The sequence below is a fragment of the Eutrema salsugineum genome, unplaced genomic scaffold, assembly GCF_000478725.1.
Source record: "Eutrema salsugineum unplaced genomic scaffold, Eutsalg1_0 scaffold_8, whole genome shotgun sequence".
NCBI classification, from domain to species: Eukaryota; Viridiplantae; Streptophyta; class Magnoliopsida; order Brassicales; family Brassicaceae; genus Eutrema; species Eutrema salsugineum.
The window spans coordinates 369484-385377 of record NW_006256414.1 but is presented as its reverse complement, the minus strand read 5'-3'; the positions used below and the strand labels follow the sequence as shown (position 1 = coordinate 385377).

Genomic DNA, 15894 nt, shown 5'->3' with positions numbered 1-15894 from the left:
AATCAAAGCTTGTTAGGTGTTTCTGTCCCATTGATATTATAAGGAAATTGATAGCTTTGCAATTTTTTTTTTGTTTTAAACAGCATTGGTTGACCCAAAAAAAGAATGCGTTTTTTGTGGGTCGAAAAATCTTTGGGTTTTTGTGGTTGGTAATAACAATTTAGTCATCTTATTTCTACATTAATATCAAATCTGTATATGGCTCTGTACTTCTGTATCATTTTTGTAGTTTAAAAAATGAAAAAAAAAATGTAGTATCCTATTTATAAATTTGTATATAGGTGGAAGGAGTATTTTCTGTATGTGCGTGCTTTTTCTGCAGGCTTTTTTAGTCAGTTTCGTTCTATTAATCCTTTTTAAGAAAACACACTGTTATAAGAAAAGATACTCATTTAGGAGTTGGAGCTAATAAAGTGTGTAAATTTAAAACTTTTCACATAATTTATTTCACATGCACGATTCTAATATTTTAATATTACTCTACATGAGGAAATACGAATAAGAAAAAGAATATGCTCTACCATGTTCGACTCCTTTATAATTCTTTACTGTCCCGAACACGTGTTAAGTTTGGACGTATCTTTCAAAGCATAATATATTACCTATCTTGACCTCTAAGCAAATTGTAACCACTAAAAAACAAATGTATTAATGGTACATATGAAAAATTGAAAACTGTAAATCACAATATACTTAGCAGAAAAGAGTGGAGGATAAACAATTCATATAAATTTCCACATAAAATTAAAAAGGTCTTTTTATATAAATAAATAAGAGGAAGAGAAAATACTTATACTTACGTAATGATCTCAGCCACTGTCACAGCAGCAAACACGAGAAACAAAACTCCTCCGACATAAGCTATTGCCTGTTTTGAACCAAACAAAACAACATTTAAACCCTTCATGTTAAGAATTCTCTCTCTTTCAAACTCTTCAACAAATAACGATTTAATTTTTAAACCCCTCCAAAAATCAGCTTTACAAAGTTTATTCATTCAAGCAAAAAATTGTTTGGAAGAGTTATGATAGTATAACAAAATAGTCCAAAATCTAAACCCTAGACTCGATTACCTAAGTCCTAAAAACTAATAAAACTTAAACTCTAAAACCTTACCTATAAAACCTGAATCGATTTACCTTAAAACTAAACAAAATTATCTATCTCTTTGATTTAATAAGTTTGACCTATTTCTTTAACACAGTTTTTAGACTCTTTTTTTTGGCGATTAGCTTCATTTATTTAGGAATAATATCGCGTTGTTGACAGATTGGATCGGACATAGGAAAGAATAAAAACACTAAAAGATGTTATTTTGACTCTTTTTGGGGGAGGAATATATACCAAATGATGTGGAAGACCTGAGATCAATGAACGTAGTAGCTTGTTGTTGCCACTTGCCATAGAATAAAAACCTTAATTTCTACTTCTCTCACATTCCTTTCTATCAAGTTAAATCTCAGAACAAAAGACGAGAGTAAAAAGAGATCCTCTGACTAAAACAAAACTCAAAAGGTGTTTTTGGAACTAAAAAGCTAAGGATAAAAAGCTAGTAAATTACCAATAGAATCTGGTTTTTGTATAATAAAAGCTGAATAATCCCATGATATGATTACATTAAGTATATTCACACTACATCTCATAATAATTTAAGGACATATATTTCGTTAAGTAACATACTTTTCTATTTTCTAAAGGTTTGAAGTTCAGATTTATTCTTAATTAAAATGTCATTTAGATGTGCAGGAAATCCTAAACTGACATTGTAATGAAAAAGAGGAAGTCTTCTTCAAGTGCCTTTATGAAAATATATAATGGTCCCTAAATTTAATTTGAACTATATACGCATATATTATGTGTATGTAATAATGTATGTATAGAGAAGATAATTAAACAGTGACATTACCTTCTCTGACAAGAAATTTCCCAGCAAAGAACCTCCCAAAACCGCAAGCTGCGGTCAAAAAAACCAAGCTGCAAGTTTATTGTGTCTCCAAGTTTTTAGAGAAATTAAATTAAATATCCACTTAAATGGGTTGCTAGGACCTTGATGTGTTCACATCAAAATTTCAACCTTTAGTTTTTGTCAAAGGAAAAAGAAACTCACCAAAGTCGCAGCACCATGACCCGCCAACGCTCCAGCGATGACACCCAATGGAGATGATGCAGCCGCAAGAGCTTCAACAAATTAAAAGATTATATATATTTTTCGAGTTTTGAACCTGAGCGTTTTCAGTTTATCATGAAAAAAGTTGGAAGTTAATTTGGTGGTCTTACCAATTGTTGAGAAGAAGGATTTGTCACCCCATTCCGCAACAAAAACCAATGCAAAAGTGCTGATTATGGTGTTAGCGGCTGCTACTATTCCGGCTCCGTTACCTGAAAGCTCTGAAACCGCTAGTTCTGCCTGTAGACAAAAACAGTCAGAAAATAATCAAATATTGAGTTTCTTGAAGGTTGCATGGAAATATAAAAGGTGAATGGCTAAGAGAGGTTTTACTTCTTTCTGTTCTTCTTCGGCTTTAAGTCCATCGTCTGAAATGGCGTCTGATAGCGTTGAAACACCAAAGTAAACCTAAAATGTGACAATATTGATTAATATTATTCGAGGGTTAAGACTAGGCCTGTATGATATATGATCCAAACCGAACCCAAAACCAAGTTTGAATTTACCAGAAGACAAACTGCTGCAATATCATCTATAGGCAAATCGGTTTCTCCAAACCTGTGTTTTCAAGTCATTGACTATCTCATTTCATTATAATACTCAAACCCGGAAAAAAAAAAAAACGATTTTTTTGCCGGAGTTTTCAAACCTGAATGGAAGAATTTCATCGACATAGTGGAAAGTTCGTCCAAGCACTACAGATATTATCGTCATTATCCTGCAAAAAATAACCAAACTTTGTAACGTTCCCTTACTGGTTTCAAAATAACATTAGGTTTCAGACATGATTCAGGGACGGTAACACCTCCTCTGTTTTGAGAAAGAAAGCATACCCAAGAGCGCCAAAAGTCCCTGCGAATACGGTAGCAGCGTTGTTCCTTGCAGCTAAAAGGGCCTAATGAAAACTAATCACAATCAATAAAAGTTTAACATCTCAATACAACTTCGAAGAGCTCAAGATCATACCGCAATGAAGAAAGTCTTGTCTCCAAGTTCAGAGAAAAATATAAGCAAGAATGCCTGCAAAGAGACATAGACAGAGCAAAATGTAAGTTTTTTTTAAGGAATGGCACTGAAGAAGACAGACATAGTTCCCAGTTCTGTGCAAAAGGAAGATTCTCTAACCGAAGCAAAACCTGAGCTAATGTCTCCGAGGTCTCCAAGAGAAGTGACAAATGACTGCATCCCGTTGGGAATTTGAGAAACAGCAAAAGCTGGATCAGTTCCGAGCAATGCGATCGAACCAGATACAGCCAAGAACTTAAGAGCTCTCTGAGTCTCTCTTCTTGAGTGGACTATCGATGGTTCGACCACAAAATCAAGATTTCTAAACTCTTCTTCAGATTCAGCTTTCTGAAAAAAATCAAACAAAAGCAGTTTCTTGAATTTACCTCTTACTATAAAACCTATGAATAATAACTCATGCCTTTAACACACCCTCTAATCTTGTGTTCAACCTTCAAATTAATCCTGTAATCAGTCATTAGGATTAATGACTGCTTTTCTTTTTTTTTTTCTTTTGGTCAATATTAATGACTGCTTTTCTAAAGTTGAGATTTTTTAAAAAAAAAAACTACAATTTTTACAAACTAAACCTACATTTACCAGTTTAGCTAAATTCAAAATCGGTCCAATGCAATTCGAAGTAACCTCGGCAAATGGCAACTACAAAAATTTCAATTTTCTAACATCTACCAATAGAGAGATCGGTCCAAGTAAATATAACAATCAAAGTTACCTTGAGGTAACAAGCAGCATTTCTTCGGAAGCATCGAAACTCTAGCCGAGATTCTTTTCGATTCGATCGAAGGGGACAAGCGGAGACACATCTCCTCCACGATGAGGAAGAAGAAGAAGAGCAGCATGAATCTGATTTGAGAGGCTTAGGATTTGGGAATGGAAGACGAAGCGAATCGGAGACATTCAGACTTAGCATTTCTCTCTAAATGTCTCCCTGATTTTTGTGTTTCTTCTCGGCAGAGTGAAATTGATTCTTGATTCTTTACTGCAAACAAAACAAAACCTCTGGCTCTGTTTGGTTCTCAGAAGATAGTGAAAATCCACACAACTAGTTATGCGCGCGCGTCCACGTATACCATCGCACGTGTGGAAAACTCACGCGATTGTGTTGGGCCAAAATAGGCCCATTACTCATTAAATAGGCTATCGTCAGTGTTTTTTCTTATTATTTTTGCCAATTTAAGATAACAACTTCATATGTATTAAATACTATATGATATATATTTATATTTGGTGAGATATATGTGTATGTGTTTATACATATGTGTATATAAATATATGTGAGAGAGAAGAGGGGAGAAGAATAAGTGGAGAGAGAGACGTAAGAGAGCAAAGAAAGGAGAAGAATGATTTCTTCTTATTCACTCGTTCTTGTTACATCAATTACAATGTGCAACAATACATATATATAGAAGAAATAAACTCATTAAATAATAAGGAGTAAGTCGGTCAAAATGAAGAGGCGGTGGTGATGGATAATTATCCATAATACTTCCCCTTAATTATCTATCATTTTCTTAATGTATTATGTATTTGCTTCTTAATATTTTCCTTTTGAAAAAATGAATTTTGTTAGTCTTGATCTCATCAATAAAAATCATCTTCAATATATATCTTCTTTTATGATCTTAGATGCTTCAGTAAAAACTTCATCATGGAAAAATCCAATGGGATAAAAACCATGGTAAGGAAAAAAATGCATCTACGCGCATTATCATATTTCTTATGGAAGTATTCCCTTTTAGATATTTTATCATTTTGCGTCTTCTTTGCTGTCTCGTTAAAAACCTCTTCATGGAAAAACCCATTAGGATAAAAACCATGGTAAGAAAAAAAGAGTACAGTTACACGCATATTATCATAATTCTCCCCCTGGAAACATCATCTTCAGGATATGCATTCTAATTATATACACCATCTTTTTGGGGACTCTTTATAAGTAGAGTCTTAGTGAACAAACTCGTATAATCCTCAAATCCTTGGACTTCTGGTCCATAGTTCGAGTTAGTCATACTCTTTTCATGAAATATATTATCCTAACTTTCCAAGATTTCTCATTTCAAATCCTTCTTTTGATCAATGTAACTTGACCAAATAAAATTTTCAGATGCTTCAGGCATATTTGATCCTTCTAGGATCTTTATCAATATATTACTGAATGTGACTACATCCATGACCAGATTTTGGTCTTTGAGAAAAACTTGCCAAAACCGAGCTTATATCATGCGATTTTGTTTTTCTCATCATTTTCGAACAAAGACCCATTTGGTCTTGAATGACATTACATTTTCAGGTGTAATGAGCATAAGTCCAAAGACATTTTCTTTTGCTGATTCTTCTGGAATCCTTTCATTGTGTTCTCTAACTTTCTTTCTCTTCAAGAGAATTTTAGATTCCATTAGCCTCTCCCTTTTTAACTGAACCTTACGTTCATTTACTTTACTCCGATAAATTTTGTTCTTCAGGAACATTAATATTTGTGGAGTACTTCCAAGTTACATGAACTTCAAGTTCATGATATTTTGTAGGGAGGATTAAATAGCACTTTTTTTATAAATGCTTAAATCTAAGCTTTTCTATATGTATGATCCTGCTGGGATCTTTTGAGATGAGATATTCAATTGTGATACCTGCAAAACAAAATGAACATAATTTTCCCTAAAATGCATAATATCTTATGACTAAATTAAAGATCACTTTCTTTGATCCATCTAGTGGTTAACCTTAACTAAAACTATTAAACCCCATGCAACATATACTCATCAAGTAGAGTTCTCGGAAACATAATTATGATATCATTAATCCTTCAAGGAGTATTTCTTTCGCAATTCAAGTCGCTCATTTTCTGCTAGACTTGATATTACTTATGTTTGGACTGCTGGTCCAAAAATTTATCATTTTTCATATGAGCTTAACATAGACTTGATTGCCTCTTTTCACTTTTTGGCCAATATTTTCACTTTCTACACTCATCCACAGAGGTAAATTTATGATCCTCATTTATACCAAATCGCGCGTTATCTTATTTATTGTCGACAATTATTTTGTCTTTGGTTCCATTTTTTGTAATCGAGATCTCTTTATCAATAATATCATTCATGTACATAATTTCATAATCATATCAACAGATCTCTTCAGGAGATTCATTCAACATATATTTATTCCTTTCTTTTTGAGGATTTTATATTTGGAACCAAAGTAGTCTATCACATCTTTTACGTGTCATAAACTCTTTATTGATAAATCGTCCTTCAGGGACATATTCTTGGAGCATTTTGAGCTAGAATTGAGATTTTTTTTTTATTGTATGTCTGGCATTTATATATGAATTATCCTTTGAACTTCATGTTCAAAATCGTTTATTCGAGGATCCATAATGATAATTCATTTTTATGAAATCTCATTCATTAGCTCTTTCATACCAAAACATGGAGAAATTCACCATTGCTGATCTTGCAATCTTCTGGATCGCTTTATAAATTATCCATAAAACTCATTTCAAGTGTGAACATAATCTTCAGGATGTTCCACTACTTTGATATAGGATTCTTTAATTCTCCCCCTCGAGATGATGATACTTCAAGTTCATCCATCTCGGACTGAATTCCACTTTAGGACCAAAACATATCCAAATAACCCATCTTTGGGCCTCGTATTATGTATCAAATCCTTTAGTAGACTCTTAATACTTTCTTTGAGATGATGGCTTTACTTGTCCATCCATCTTAAACCGATTTTCGGTTTTGGATCTATTATATAATTTGGGGGACTTTTAAAGATATCCAACCATTATATCTAATAATCATTCAACCAAAAATGGTGATTTATCTCTCAGGATGGTCTTTTTTTATTTTCAACAAGACATGCTATGTGAGAAAAACTTCGTGTTTTTTCACATAAACTCTCAATACCATTATTACACTGGGATGGCTTAAACCGGTTATGCTAAATACTAGTAAAATTCAGGTTTACTATTTTAAACAATTTTGCCATCTTTATGCATGTCTCCATCATGTACTTTTCTAAAATGTTTTGCTCTGCTGGAGCATTTTGTTCTTTTAAAACATCTAGCTTCTTTAAGAACATCTAGCTCTTCTGGAGCGTTCTATTTATCGGGAGCATTTTGCTCTTTTGGAGTTATCTATTAACTTTGAATTTCTCTCTTCAAGAGATTTTAGTTCTTCAAGAACTTTTAATTTTGCAAACTCTTCCAGAACTTCTAACTCTTCTGGAGCTTTTAATTCATGAAAGTTCTGCAGCTCCTAATTCTTCCAGAGCTTGTAACTTTTAAAATTTTTCAGAACTTTTTAGCTCTTCGGGAGCTTTTAGTTTCTAGAACTCTTTAACTCTTTCGGAAGTTCTGATTTTTAAAGACATATTTCAATGTCTATAACCGTACTAATAAAATAAATTAAATAGTTAAACGTAAATAAATAACGAAACAAATAAAAATTAAAATAGTTAGCATATATGTTAATCGTCCGCTGGACGAAAGTTATTAAGCAGTTCTTCAGGAACGCTTTCATATATCTTTTGGATATATAATTTTCATATAGTTCTTCTAAAACTTATTTTCATATATGTCTTCAAGACATTTTTTTTTTCAAGTATGTCTTCTGGACATAATATTTTTCTTAGTTCTTCAGAAACTTTTCTTAAATGTCTTCGGGACATTTATTATATGGAGGTAATGATCTGAGGAGTCAACTACCATATGATCATAAACTAACCATATTTTTGATCTGAGGAGACGTAGTCTGCTATATGATCATGATCGTAAAGGCATAGCCTCTATAACGATTAGTTCGGAGAAAGCAGCGCCTATCATCCCGACCATAGTATATAAACATAAACGGATCGAATATAATTTAAATCTCACCTTTTCGGTATAGACACGGATCGTGAGACGATCGTGCTGATAACGTATTAAATACTATATGATATATATTTATATTTGGTGAGATATATGTGTGTATGTGTTTATACATATGTGTATATAAATATATGTGAGAGAGAAGAGGGGAGAAGAATAAGTGGAGAGAGAGACGTAAGAGAGCAAAGGAAGGAGAAGAATGATTTCTTCTTATTCACTCGTTCTTCTTACATCAATTACAATGTGCAACAATACATATATATAGAAGAAATAAACTCATTAAATAATAAGGAGTAAGTCGGTCAAAATGAAGAGGCGGTGGTGATGGATAATTAATAATATGTATATTTTTGTTTATTGTAATTGTTTGTTTTAGTATATGAATACATTAGTTATAACTTATTAGTCACATTTAAAATTCTGCAATTTGTTTTGCTTTATTGGGTGCCAAATGCCAAGGTTCTATTAAGTCGGCTAATGCTAGCTTTGATAGAAAAAGATGGATGCATTGATGATAAAGCTGTCACTACCTGATTTATTATATGACAATAACCTTTTATGTTTTACAAATTAACGAGATTAGGAACCGCATTAAGGAAAGACATAATCTTATGTTTAGAGATCATTGGTAAACTTATTAATTAGTATCCAATTGATTTTGAGAAGAACTTGGTCATAATTAAACTTCTATATGGTATCAAAATCTTGTGAATCCGAACTGAAATGTGATCTAACAACATATAGTTTTAAGTAAAGCAATACTTTAAAAGACGATCACGTTAAATAATAATGATTCAATATTAATTATGAGTTAGAAAATACTGTAATTATTTTTGAAAACAGTGTTTTTTCGGATGTCTTTGATTTCTCCTACTATCAGAAGTTGTGGAAAAAATTGAAAGGTGAGTGAGCCGCCTACATTGAAAAGTTTCAGATATATCATTGTAAATTATTTTACTTTATATGTGCATTAACAAAACTTTTCACCCACCTATAGATAAACAAGAAACGAGAGAAACGAAGTGAGCTAGTCCACTTCTACATTATATTAACACATACTACTAAGCCCAAGTTGTATATAAACCCCATCACACAAGCTAGTATCTCAATCAACTCTTTCTTCATCAATAACATTTACTCTCTCATTTTCCACTTTCACATTTTCATTAGAAGAAAGATATACATATTCATAGGCTAGAAGATATGGTAAGTCAAACGAAGTATTTTCTTTTCTTTTTCATTTTCCTTGTCCTATCAAAAACCGTCATATCAGCTAGAAAACCGTCAAAATCTCAAGTAAAACCGTGCAAGAACTTCGTCCTCTACTACCACGACATAATGTTTGGCGTTGATGACGTGCAAAACGCGACTTCTGCTGCCGTCACTAACCCGCCGGGGCTCGGGAATTTCAAATTTGGAAAACTCGTGATTTTCGACGATCCAGTGACCATAGACAGAAACTATCAATCCGAACCTGTGGCACGTGCTCAAGGGTTCTATTTCTACGACATGAAGAACGATTACAATGCGTGGTTCTCGTACACACTAGTGTTTAACTCGACTCAACACAAAGGGACGTTGAACATAATGGGAGCAGATCTTATGATGGAGAAGACAAGAGATTTGTCCGTGGTAGGAGGGACAGGTGATTTCTTCATGTCTCGAGGGATAGTTACGTTTGAGACTGATACATTTGAAGGTGCCAAGTATTTTAGGGTCAAGATGGATATTAAACTCTATGAATGCTACTAAAATGCTAGTTAAATGGTCAAACAGAAAGGAAAAGAGTTTGATTATTTTGAAACTTTCTATAATTTAATAAGTTTAAGTTGTGCAACAGTCTTATTTTCAGGGTTTTGTGTATTCTCGCTCTGCGGTTTGATGTATTTTATGATTTGTATTGGATTTATGTTGGACAAAATAAATCGGACAAAAGTGCGAATGGTTACAAAAAGAAAAACCTTATTGATCCGATTTTGGAATGGAAATTATAACCAAGTAGCAGACAAACTTGTAAAGCTGGAAATTACCCAAACTCTTTCTGTCTTATTCCATTTCTACCCTCTAATTTGTATTGACTCCCTTGACAATAAAAAGTTGAAAACATTCGATACGATTAATGAAAGTCTAAATGTTTTAAAATGTAAACAAAAGTTACGAGTGTGACACGCAAGCTTTTTGTTGTCTGTTTTTTTTTTCTTTTATAAAATAAAAAATACTCGCCGCATCAACAAAATTGATTTGGGTTTAAGGAAATTCGGATGATTTTCAAATCTATGAATGGTCAAGAACAAAAAGGAAAGAAATGACATGATCAGAGGCAACAGTTTCGTTTCCATGATTATGGACAGAGAAAAAAGGGTTTCTTTAGATTGAATAAATACAAAAAGGTGAAACTTTTGTTTTTGTTAGCCGCTCTAAAGAAATGAAAAGTAAAGAAGGAGAAGAAGAGGAAGACGATGGAGAAGAAGAAGAAGAAGGGCAAAAAGGGAAAGGATTTATCGAAAAGTTAAGGAGAAGAGCTGTCTTTGTAGGCCATAGAAGTGTCTTTCGCCGACCTTCCACCCCGGCGCACATTAGCTTCAACCCTAATAATCCTTCTTCTAATTTCTCATCTTCCTCTAGAAAGCTTGCAGCTTCTCTCTGGGAATTTTATCAGTACTACGACCAAGACCACGAGATTCCTCCAGTTGCTAAAATGCACCGACCTCCGTACGCTTCTGCTGATCCTATCAACCGTCGTCTCCGTCACGGCCATGGAAAAGCGGCTATTAAAGACAATGGTCTTGATTTCACTGATGACCAGGTCTCATGGATTCCGTGGTGATTAGTTTGTCTTTTAGTTCATTATTATCCCATTAAGCTGATTGGTTTTAGGATTGGGGATAGCTCAAGTCTGGAATTCTTGTGACAATGCGTCGTTTTGCTCTTGATTTATTGTGAAAGTTTGGATTTTGTGGCAAATCTAACTGAGATTGTTCTCTTTATGGTGTTGGTTTTTCGGTTTAATTTAGTTTCTCATAGTGGGTTTGCCTAAATTGCTCTGTTCGTGGTTTAAAGTTTGGAAAGTGATTGGTTAGGGGAGAGTTATATTTTGTTGATTGAACTGAATTTTTTTTCTTGTGCATTAGCTATGGTTGAAATGTACTAAATCACTCTAACCAGAACCTAAATTCGGCTGGTCAAACTTTAACCTTTTTATGCTAATTCTGAGCTCATTTGTGTTTTGGTTCTTGATTACTAGATTTTGGTTTCTTAGTCCTGTAAGCTGAGATTAGGTTTGTTGATGGGTGATTCTATCTAAAAATGTGACCTTTAGTTCAACTGCAATTACTTGTTTCTCTTACTAGCTTACTCACTGCGCTTGAAGATGCCTTTTGCTCCGGCTTTTCAATTTTAACAATTCTGCTATGGTTCATGGTTCTCAGCCAGAGAGTGCGGGAAGTGAAAGGAGACAGATCGGTCAGATGCTGATGAAGCATCATCAGTTAATCGAAAGAAACGACCATGCTTTGCAGCCAGTATCTCCTGCAAGCTACGATAGCTCCCTCGAGGTACACACTTCACATTCAGTCCAAACACTCTTCTTCTTTATATTCTGGAAACCGATTATATAGCTTGCCTCAAAGATATGAAGTTTTTCAATATCAACAAAGCAATTTAAATTGTTTGTTTGTCACTTTTTGTGATTGGTAATGAGATGGATCACTCTGCAGGTGGCTCCATATAATGCAGCAGTGACTCCGGGAAGAAGACGAGGTGGTGAGCCTAACAACAATCTCAAGACATCAACCGAACTTCTCAAAGTACTGAACCGAATCTGGAGCCTTGAGGAGCAGCACTCTGCTAATATCTCTTTGATAAAAGCTCTAAAAACCGAGCTTGCTCATTCACGTGCCCGGATCAAAGAGCTTCTCAGATGCCAGCAAGCCGATAGACGCGAGATGGATGATCTAGTGAAGCAACTCGCGGAAGAAAAGCTGTCAAAGGAAACAAAGGAACACGATCGGTTAAGCTCTGCTGTTCAGTCGCTGGAAGATGAGCGGAAACTAAGAAGACGTTCTGAGAGTTTGCATAGGAAACTGGCACGGGAGCTCTCGGAGGTGAAGTCTACGTTGTCTAACTGCGTTAAGGAGATTGAGAGAGGGACCAAGTCGAAGAAGATTCTGGAGAGATTATGTGACGAGTTTGCGAAAGGGATCAAGAGTTACGAAAGGGAGATTCATGGTTTAAAGCAGAAGCTGGATAAAGATTGGGAAGGTTGGGATGAACAAGATCAGATGGTTCTTTGTATTGCGGAATCATGGCTTGACGAAAGAATTCAGAGCGGAGACGGATCTGCGTTGGAGAAGCTCGAGTTTGAGATAGAAACGTTTCTTAAGAGTAAGCAGAACAAGGAATCTAATGATAAGCCAAGGAATCGTCGGAGTTCACTTGAGTCTGTTCCATATAACGCCTTGAGCGCGCCGATTCAGGAAGTAAACAGTGAGGAGGAAGAAGAAGATTCGAATTGTTTTGAGCTCAAGAAACATGGAGGTGATGAAACTGAGAAACAGGAATTACCAAAAGCAGATGTTAAGTCTGGTGAGAAACCGAGAAGCCCGTCGTCGAGTTTACAAGTGAAGTTCGAGGATCAAATGGCGTGGGCGATGTCTTGTAATGAGAAGAAGAAATCTAGAGCCCTTGAAACTGAGCCTGAAACTGATAAGTGTGGTAAAGAAACGGACAATGTAGTTGGAGAAATGATCAGAGCTCATCGGAGGTTAGTGTCGGAAACTCGGGGAATCGATGAAGCTTCTTGCAGTTACCTATCAAAAAGACCAGAGAGCGCGATTCGTCACTGGAATCCGAGAAACATAAGACCTGATCTCGGTGCGTCTGAAATTTCAACGGCAAAAGGAGTAAAGGAGAACACTTTGAGAGCTAAACTAAGCGAAGCGAGAAGCAAGAGCTCCCGGCCACGGATTCGGCTATTCAAGGGCTAAGATTCTGTGTTGGAAGAGTTACTGTTGGTCAAGTGGTGGGAGATGGAACAATCCTGAGTTTTGTTGTCGGAAATAGACACAACCTATGAAAGTTCCATTTCTTGTGTGGATATGTTCAATCTTGTAAATGTTTGTAAACTATATGTATAATGTATATCTGTGTAATAGCGATTTCATTGTCTCTGGATTTCGGATTCTTGTTTTTCTTAAAGATTCAAGAAGCCTTGGGAATTCCAAATGTGGTGGCTTTCTTGACACGGCGTCGTTTAGGTAACAGAAAGAGATATGAAACGGCGTCGTGACGTATGGATTCTTCATTCTTGGTTTTTTTTTAACAAGTCATCGTTGTCTTCGTCTCTAAAGAAAGAGAGGGGAGAAATGGCGACGGCGTCGTTCAGGTGGATATTGCAGCTTCACAAAGATGTACCAAAAGCAGCTCGATTCTACTCGCAAGGTCTCGATTTATCCGTCAATGTCGTCACTTTACGTTGGGCTGAACTTCAGTCTGGCCCTCTCAAGCTAGCTCTTATGCAATCTCCTAGGTATTGACTAAAATCTCGATCAATGCAGATCACGTGTTCGATCATTTGCCACAGTGAAAACTTCTTTCCAAGTTTACTTGTTAAAATTAGTTTTTAGTTAGTAGCTTTTCACTTCTCTGATGTTTGTATTGAATATGCAGCGACCATGTGGTGAGTGAGAAAGGATACTCTTCGCTACTATCGTTCACAGTGACAGACATTAATACAACAATCTCGAAACTTATGGAATTAGGAGCAGAACTCGATGGCTCTATCAAATACGAAGTCCATGGCAAGGTTTTAAGCCAACCATTTTCTTTCTCTTCCCACTTCCTGCAAATTTCTCAAAGCTCTCTTTCATTCTTTTAATGGAATTTATAATCTTTTGTTTTGGGTTTTTTTTTTTGATAAACAGGTTGCATCGTTGAGATGTCTCGACGGTCATGTGCTCGGCCTCTATGAACCTTCATAAACTCATGCTAAATTGCTAACACTTTGTTAAACTTACACCACATCTCCATGTCTAAGTTCATTTGTGGATTTGGTTAAAGTTTTTCCAATCCTGTTTAATAAACAGATCATTTCTGGTTTAACTAATCGAAACATTGATTAGAGCGTTGATTAGCCAGTGATCAGATTGCTGATTAATGGTCTAGACGTTTGATTTTTAGAAGATAGGCAAAGACTGTACTAGTAAGAAGTATCAGTCCTCTTTTTAAAAAGGACGTGAAGATGTCTGCCAATTTAAAGGTAAAAGGCACAATGTCAGAAAACTAAAGCAAAATTCAAGGTACTGCATTTTCTTATTTTGAAATCTGAACAAAATACTCTTGAAACAATGTGGTTAAAATCCCATTCCCTATTGCTAAAAAAAGCAAAGACAAAGAGAGGATTTTTAGGAAAACAAAAACCTCAAGTGCTCTTCTTGGCAAGCTTAGACCATTCAGTGTGATACGCACCAGGACGATCGATCCTCTCATAAGTATGAGCTCCAAAGAGATCTCTCTGCGCCTGAACTAGATTCGCCGGCAATCTAGCGCGCCTGTAAGTATCGAAATATGCAAGACTCGCGCACATTCCAGGCGTGCTTATCCCTGCAGCAACAGCCAAACCCACCACTCTTCTCCAAGCAGCTTGCCTCTGAACCATCTCTTTAGCAAAGTCAGGATCAACCACAAGACTTGCCAAATCCGGGTTTCTCTGGTATGCTTTCTTGATCCTATCCAAGAAAACCGCTCTTATGATGCAGCCTCCTTTCCAAATCCGAGCCAGTTCACCGAAGTTCAAGTTCCAGCCTTTCTCTGAGCTCTTAGCTCTAAGCAGATTCATCCCTTGAGCATAACTACAGATTTTCGAAGCGTAGAGAGCTTGCCTAACATCATCAACCAATCTCTTCTTATCGATCCCGCTCGATGCAGAACCAATCTCTTCCTTCAATCCAGCTTCTCTCAACACTTTCGCAGCATTCTCCCTCTCATCTTTCAATCCGCTCAAGTACCGACAATCCAACGAGGCAGCAATCGTCGGAGCCGCCACAGAGAGCTCCGCCGCCTGCTGAACAGTCCATTTTCCGGTACCTTTCATGCCGGTTTTATCCAATATCTTATCCACCAGCTCTCCATCACCGAACTCATCCTTGACCCTAAATATATCCGAAGTAATCTCAACCAAGAAGCTCTCAAGCTCACCTTGATTCCACTCCGTGAAGATCTCCGCAAGCTCCTCGTTGCTCAATCCACCAACGTTCTTCAGCACATCGTAAGCTTCAGAGATCAATTGCATATCTCCATACTCAATCCCATTATGAACCATCTTCACGAAATTTCCAGATCCTCCTTCTCCGATGTAAGTAACGCAAGGTCCATCTTCTACCTGAGCCGCGACTTTCTCCAAGATATCTTTGATGTTGTCATACGCCTGAAACGATCCGCCGGGCATAAGCGACGGACCGTTACGAGCTCCTTCTTCGCCGCCGGAGACTCCCATGCCTAAATAGAGCAGTCCTTTCTGCTCCGCCTCAGAGATCCGTCGCTCTGTGTTCAGATACCATTCGTTTCCACCGTCGATGATGCAATCTCCGGGCTCCATGTACTCGGAGAAGGCGGCGATTGTCTGGTCAACGGGAGCTCCGGCTTTGACGAGGATGATTAGGGATCTCGGTCGTTGGATGGAGAGGACGAAATCGCGCGGAGAGTATTGGCCGGAAACTGGTAGGTTTCCTTCGACGGAGGCTCGATCTAGGGTTTCGTCGACCTTCGATGTGGTTCGATTGTAGACTGAGATTGGGAAACCTTTCTCGGCGATGTTCAAGGCAAGGTTCTGGCCCAA

At 36.4% G+C, this 15894-nt stretch overlaps 5 protein-coding genes across 5 annotated transcripts; 3 read left to right on the top strand and 2 right to left on the bottom strand.

Annotated features, from left to right (window-relative positions):
* Positions 1-707: 707 nt before the first annotated feature.
* LOC18009760 (protein PAM71, chloroplastic) lies at positions 708-4198 on the bottom strand. The gene is made up of 11 exons (XM_006391603.2): positions 3906-4198; positions 3293-3520; positions 3134-3187; positions 3001-3062; positions 2817-2885; positions 2674-2725; positions 2501-2575; positions 2278-2407; positions 2108-2178; positions 1907-1954; positions 708-868 (listed from the first exon to the last, which is right to left on the bottom strand). The coding sequence occupies exons 1-11, from the start codon at positions 4101-4103 to the stop codon at positions 797-799; spliced, it is 1059 nt and encodes a 352-aa protein (XP_006391665.1). The 5' UTR covers positions 4104-4198; the 3' UTR covers positions 708-796.
* A 4975-nt stretch (positions 4199-9173) lies between these two features.
* LOC18009762 (dirigent protein 5) lies at positions 9174-9985 on the top strand. Its single transcript, XM_006391600.2, has one exon. The coding sequence runs from the start codon at positions 9264-9266 to the stop codon at positions 9810-9812; it is 549 nt and encodes a 182-aa protein (XP_006391662.1). The 5' UTR covers positions 9174-9263; the 3' UTR covers positions 9813-9985.
* Positions 9986-10322: 337 nt separating this feature from the next.
* LOC18009669 (uncharacterized protein At5g41620) lies at positions 10323-13254 on the top strand. Its single transcript, XM_006391599.2, has 3 exons — positions 10323-10866; positions 11489-11614; positions 11777-13254. The coding sequence occupies exons 1-3, from the start codon at positions 10486-10488 to the stop codon at positions 13043-13045; spliced, it is 1776 nt and encodes a 591-aa protein (XP_006391661.1). The 5' UTR covers positions 10323-10485; the 3' UTR covers positions 13046-13254.
* A 113-nt stretch (positions 13255-13367) lies between these two features.
* On the top strand, positions 13368-14240 carry LOC18009611. The gene is made up of 3 exons (XM_006391598.2): positions 13368-13587; positions 13728-13863; positions 13982-14240. The coding sequence occupies exons 1-3, from the start codon at positions 13424-13426 to the stop codon at positions 14036-14038; spliced, it is 357 nt and encodes a 118-aa protein (XP_006391660.1). The 5' UTR covers positions 13368-13423; the 3' UTR covers positions 14039-14240.
* A 91-nt stretch (positions 14241-14331) lies between these two features.
* On the bottom strand, positions 14332-15891 carry LOC18009617 (6-phosphogluconate dehydrogenase, decarboxylating 1, chloroplastic; the record flags this gene model as incomplete). Its single annotated transcript, XM_006391597.2, has 1 exon — positions 14332-15891. A coding segment is annotated over one exon (1413 nt), but the record flags the coding sequence as incomplete, so codon positions are not given.
* Positions 15892-15894: the final 3 nt, after the last annotated feature.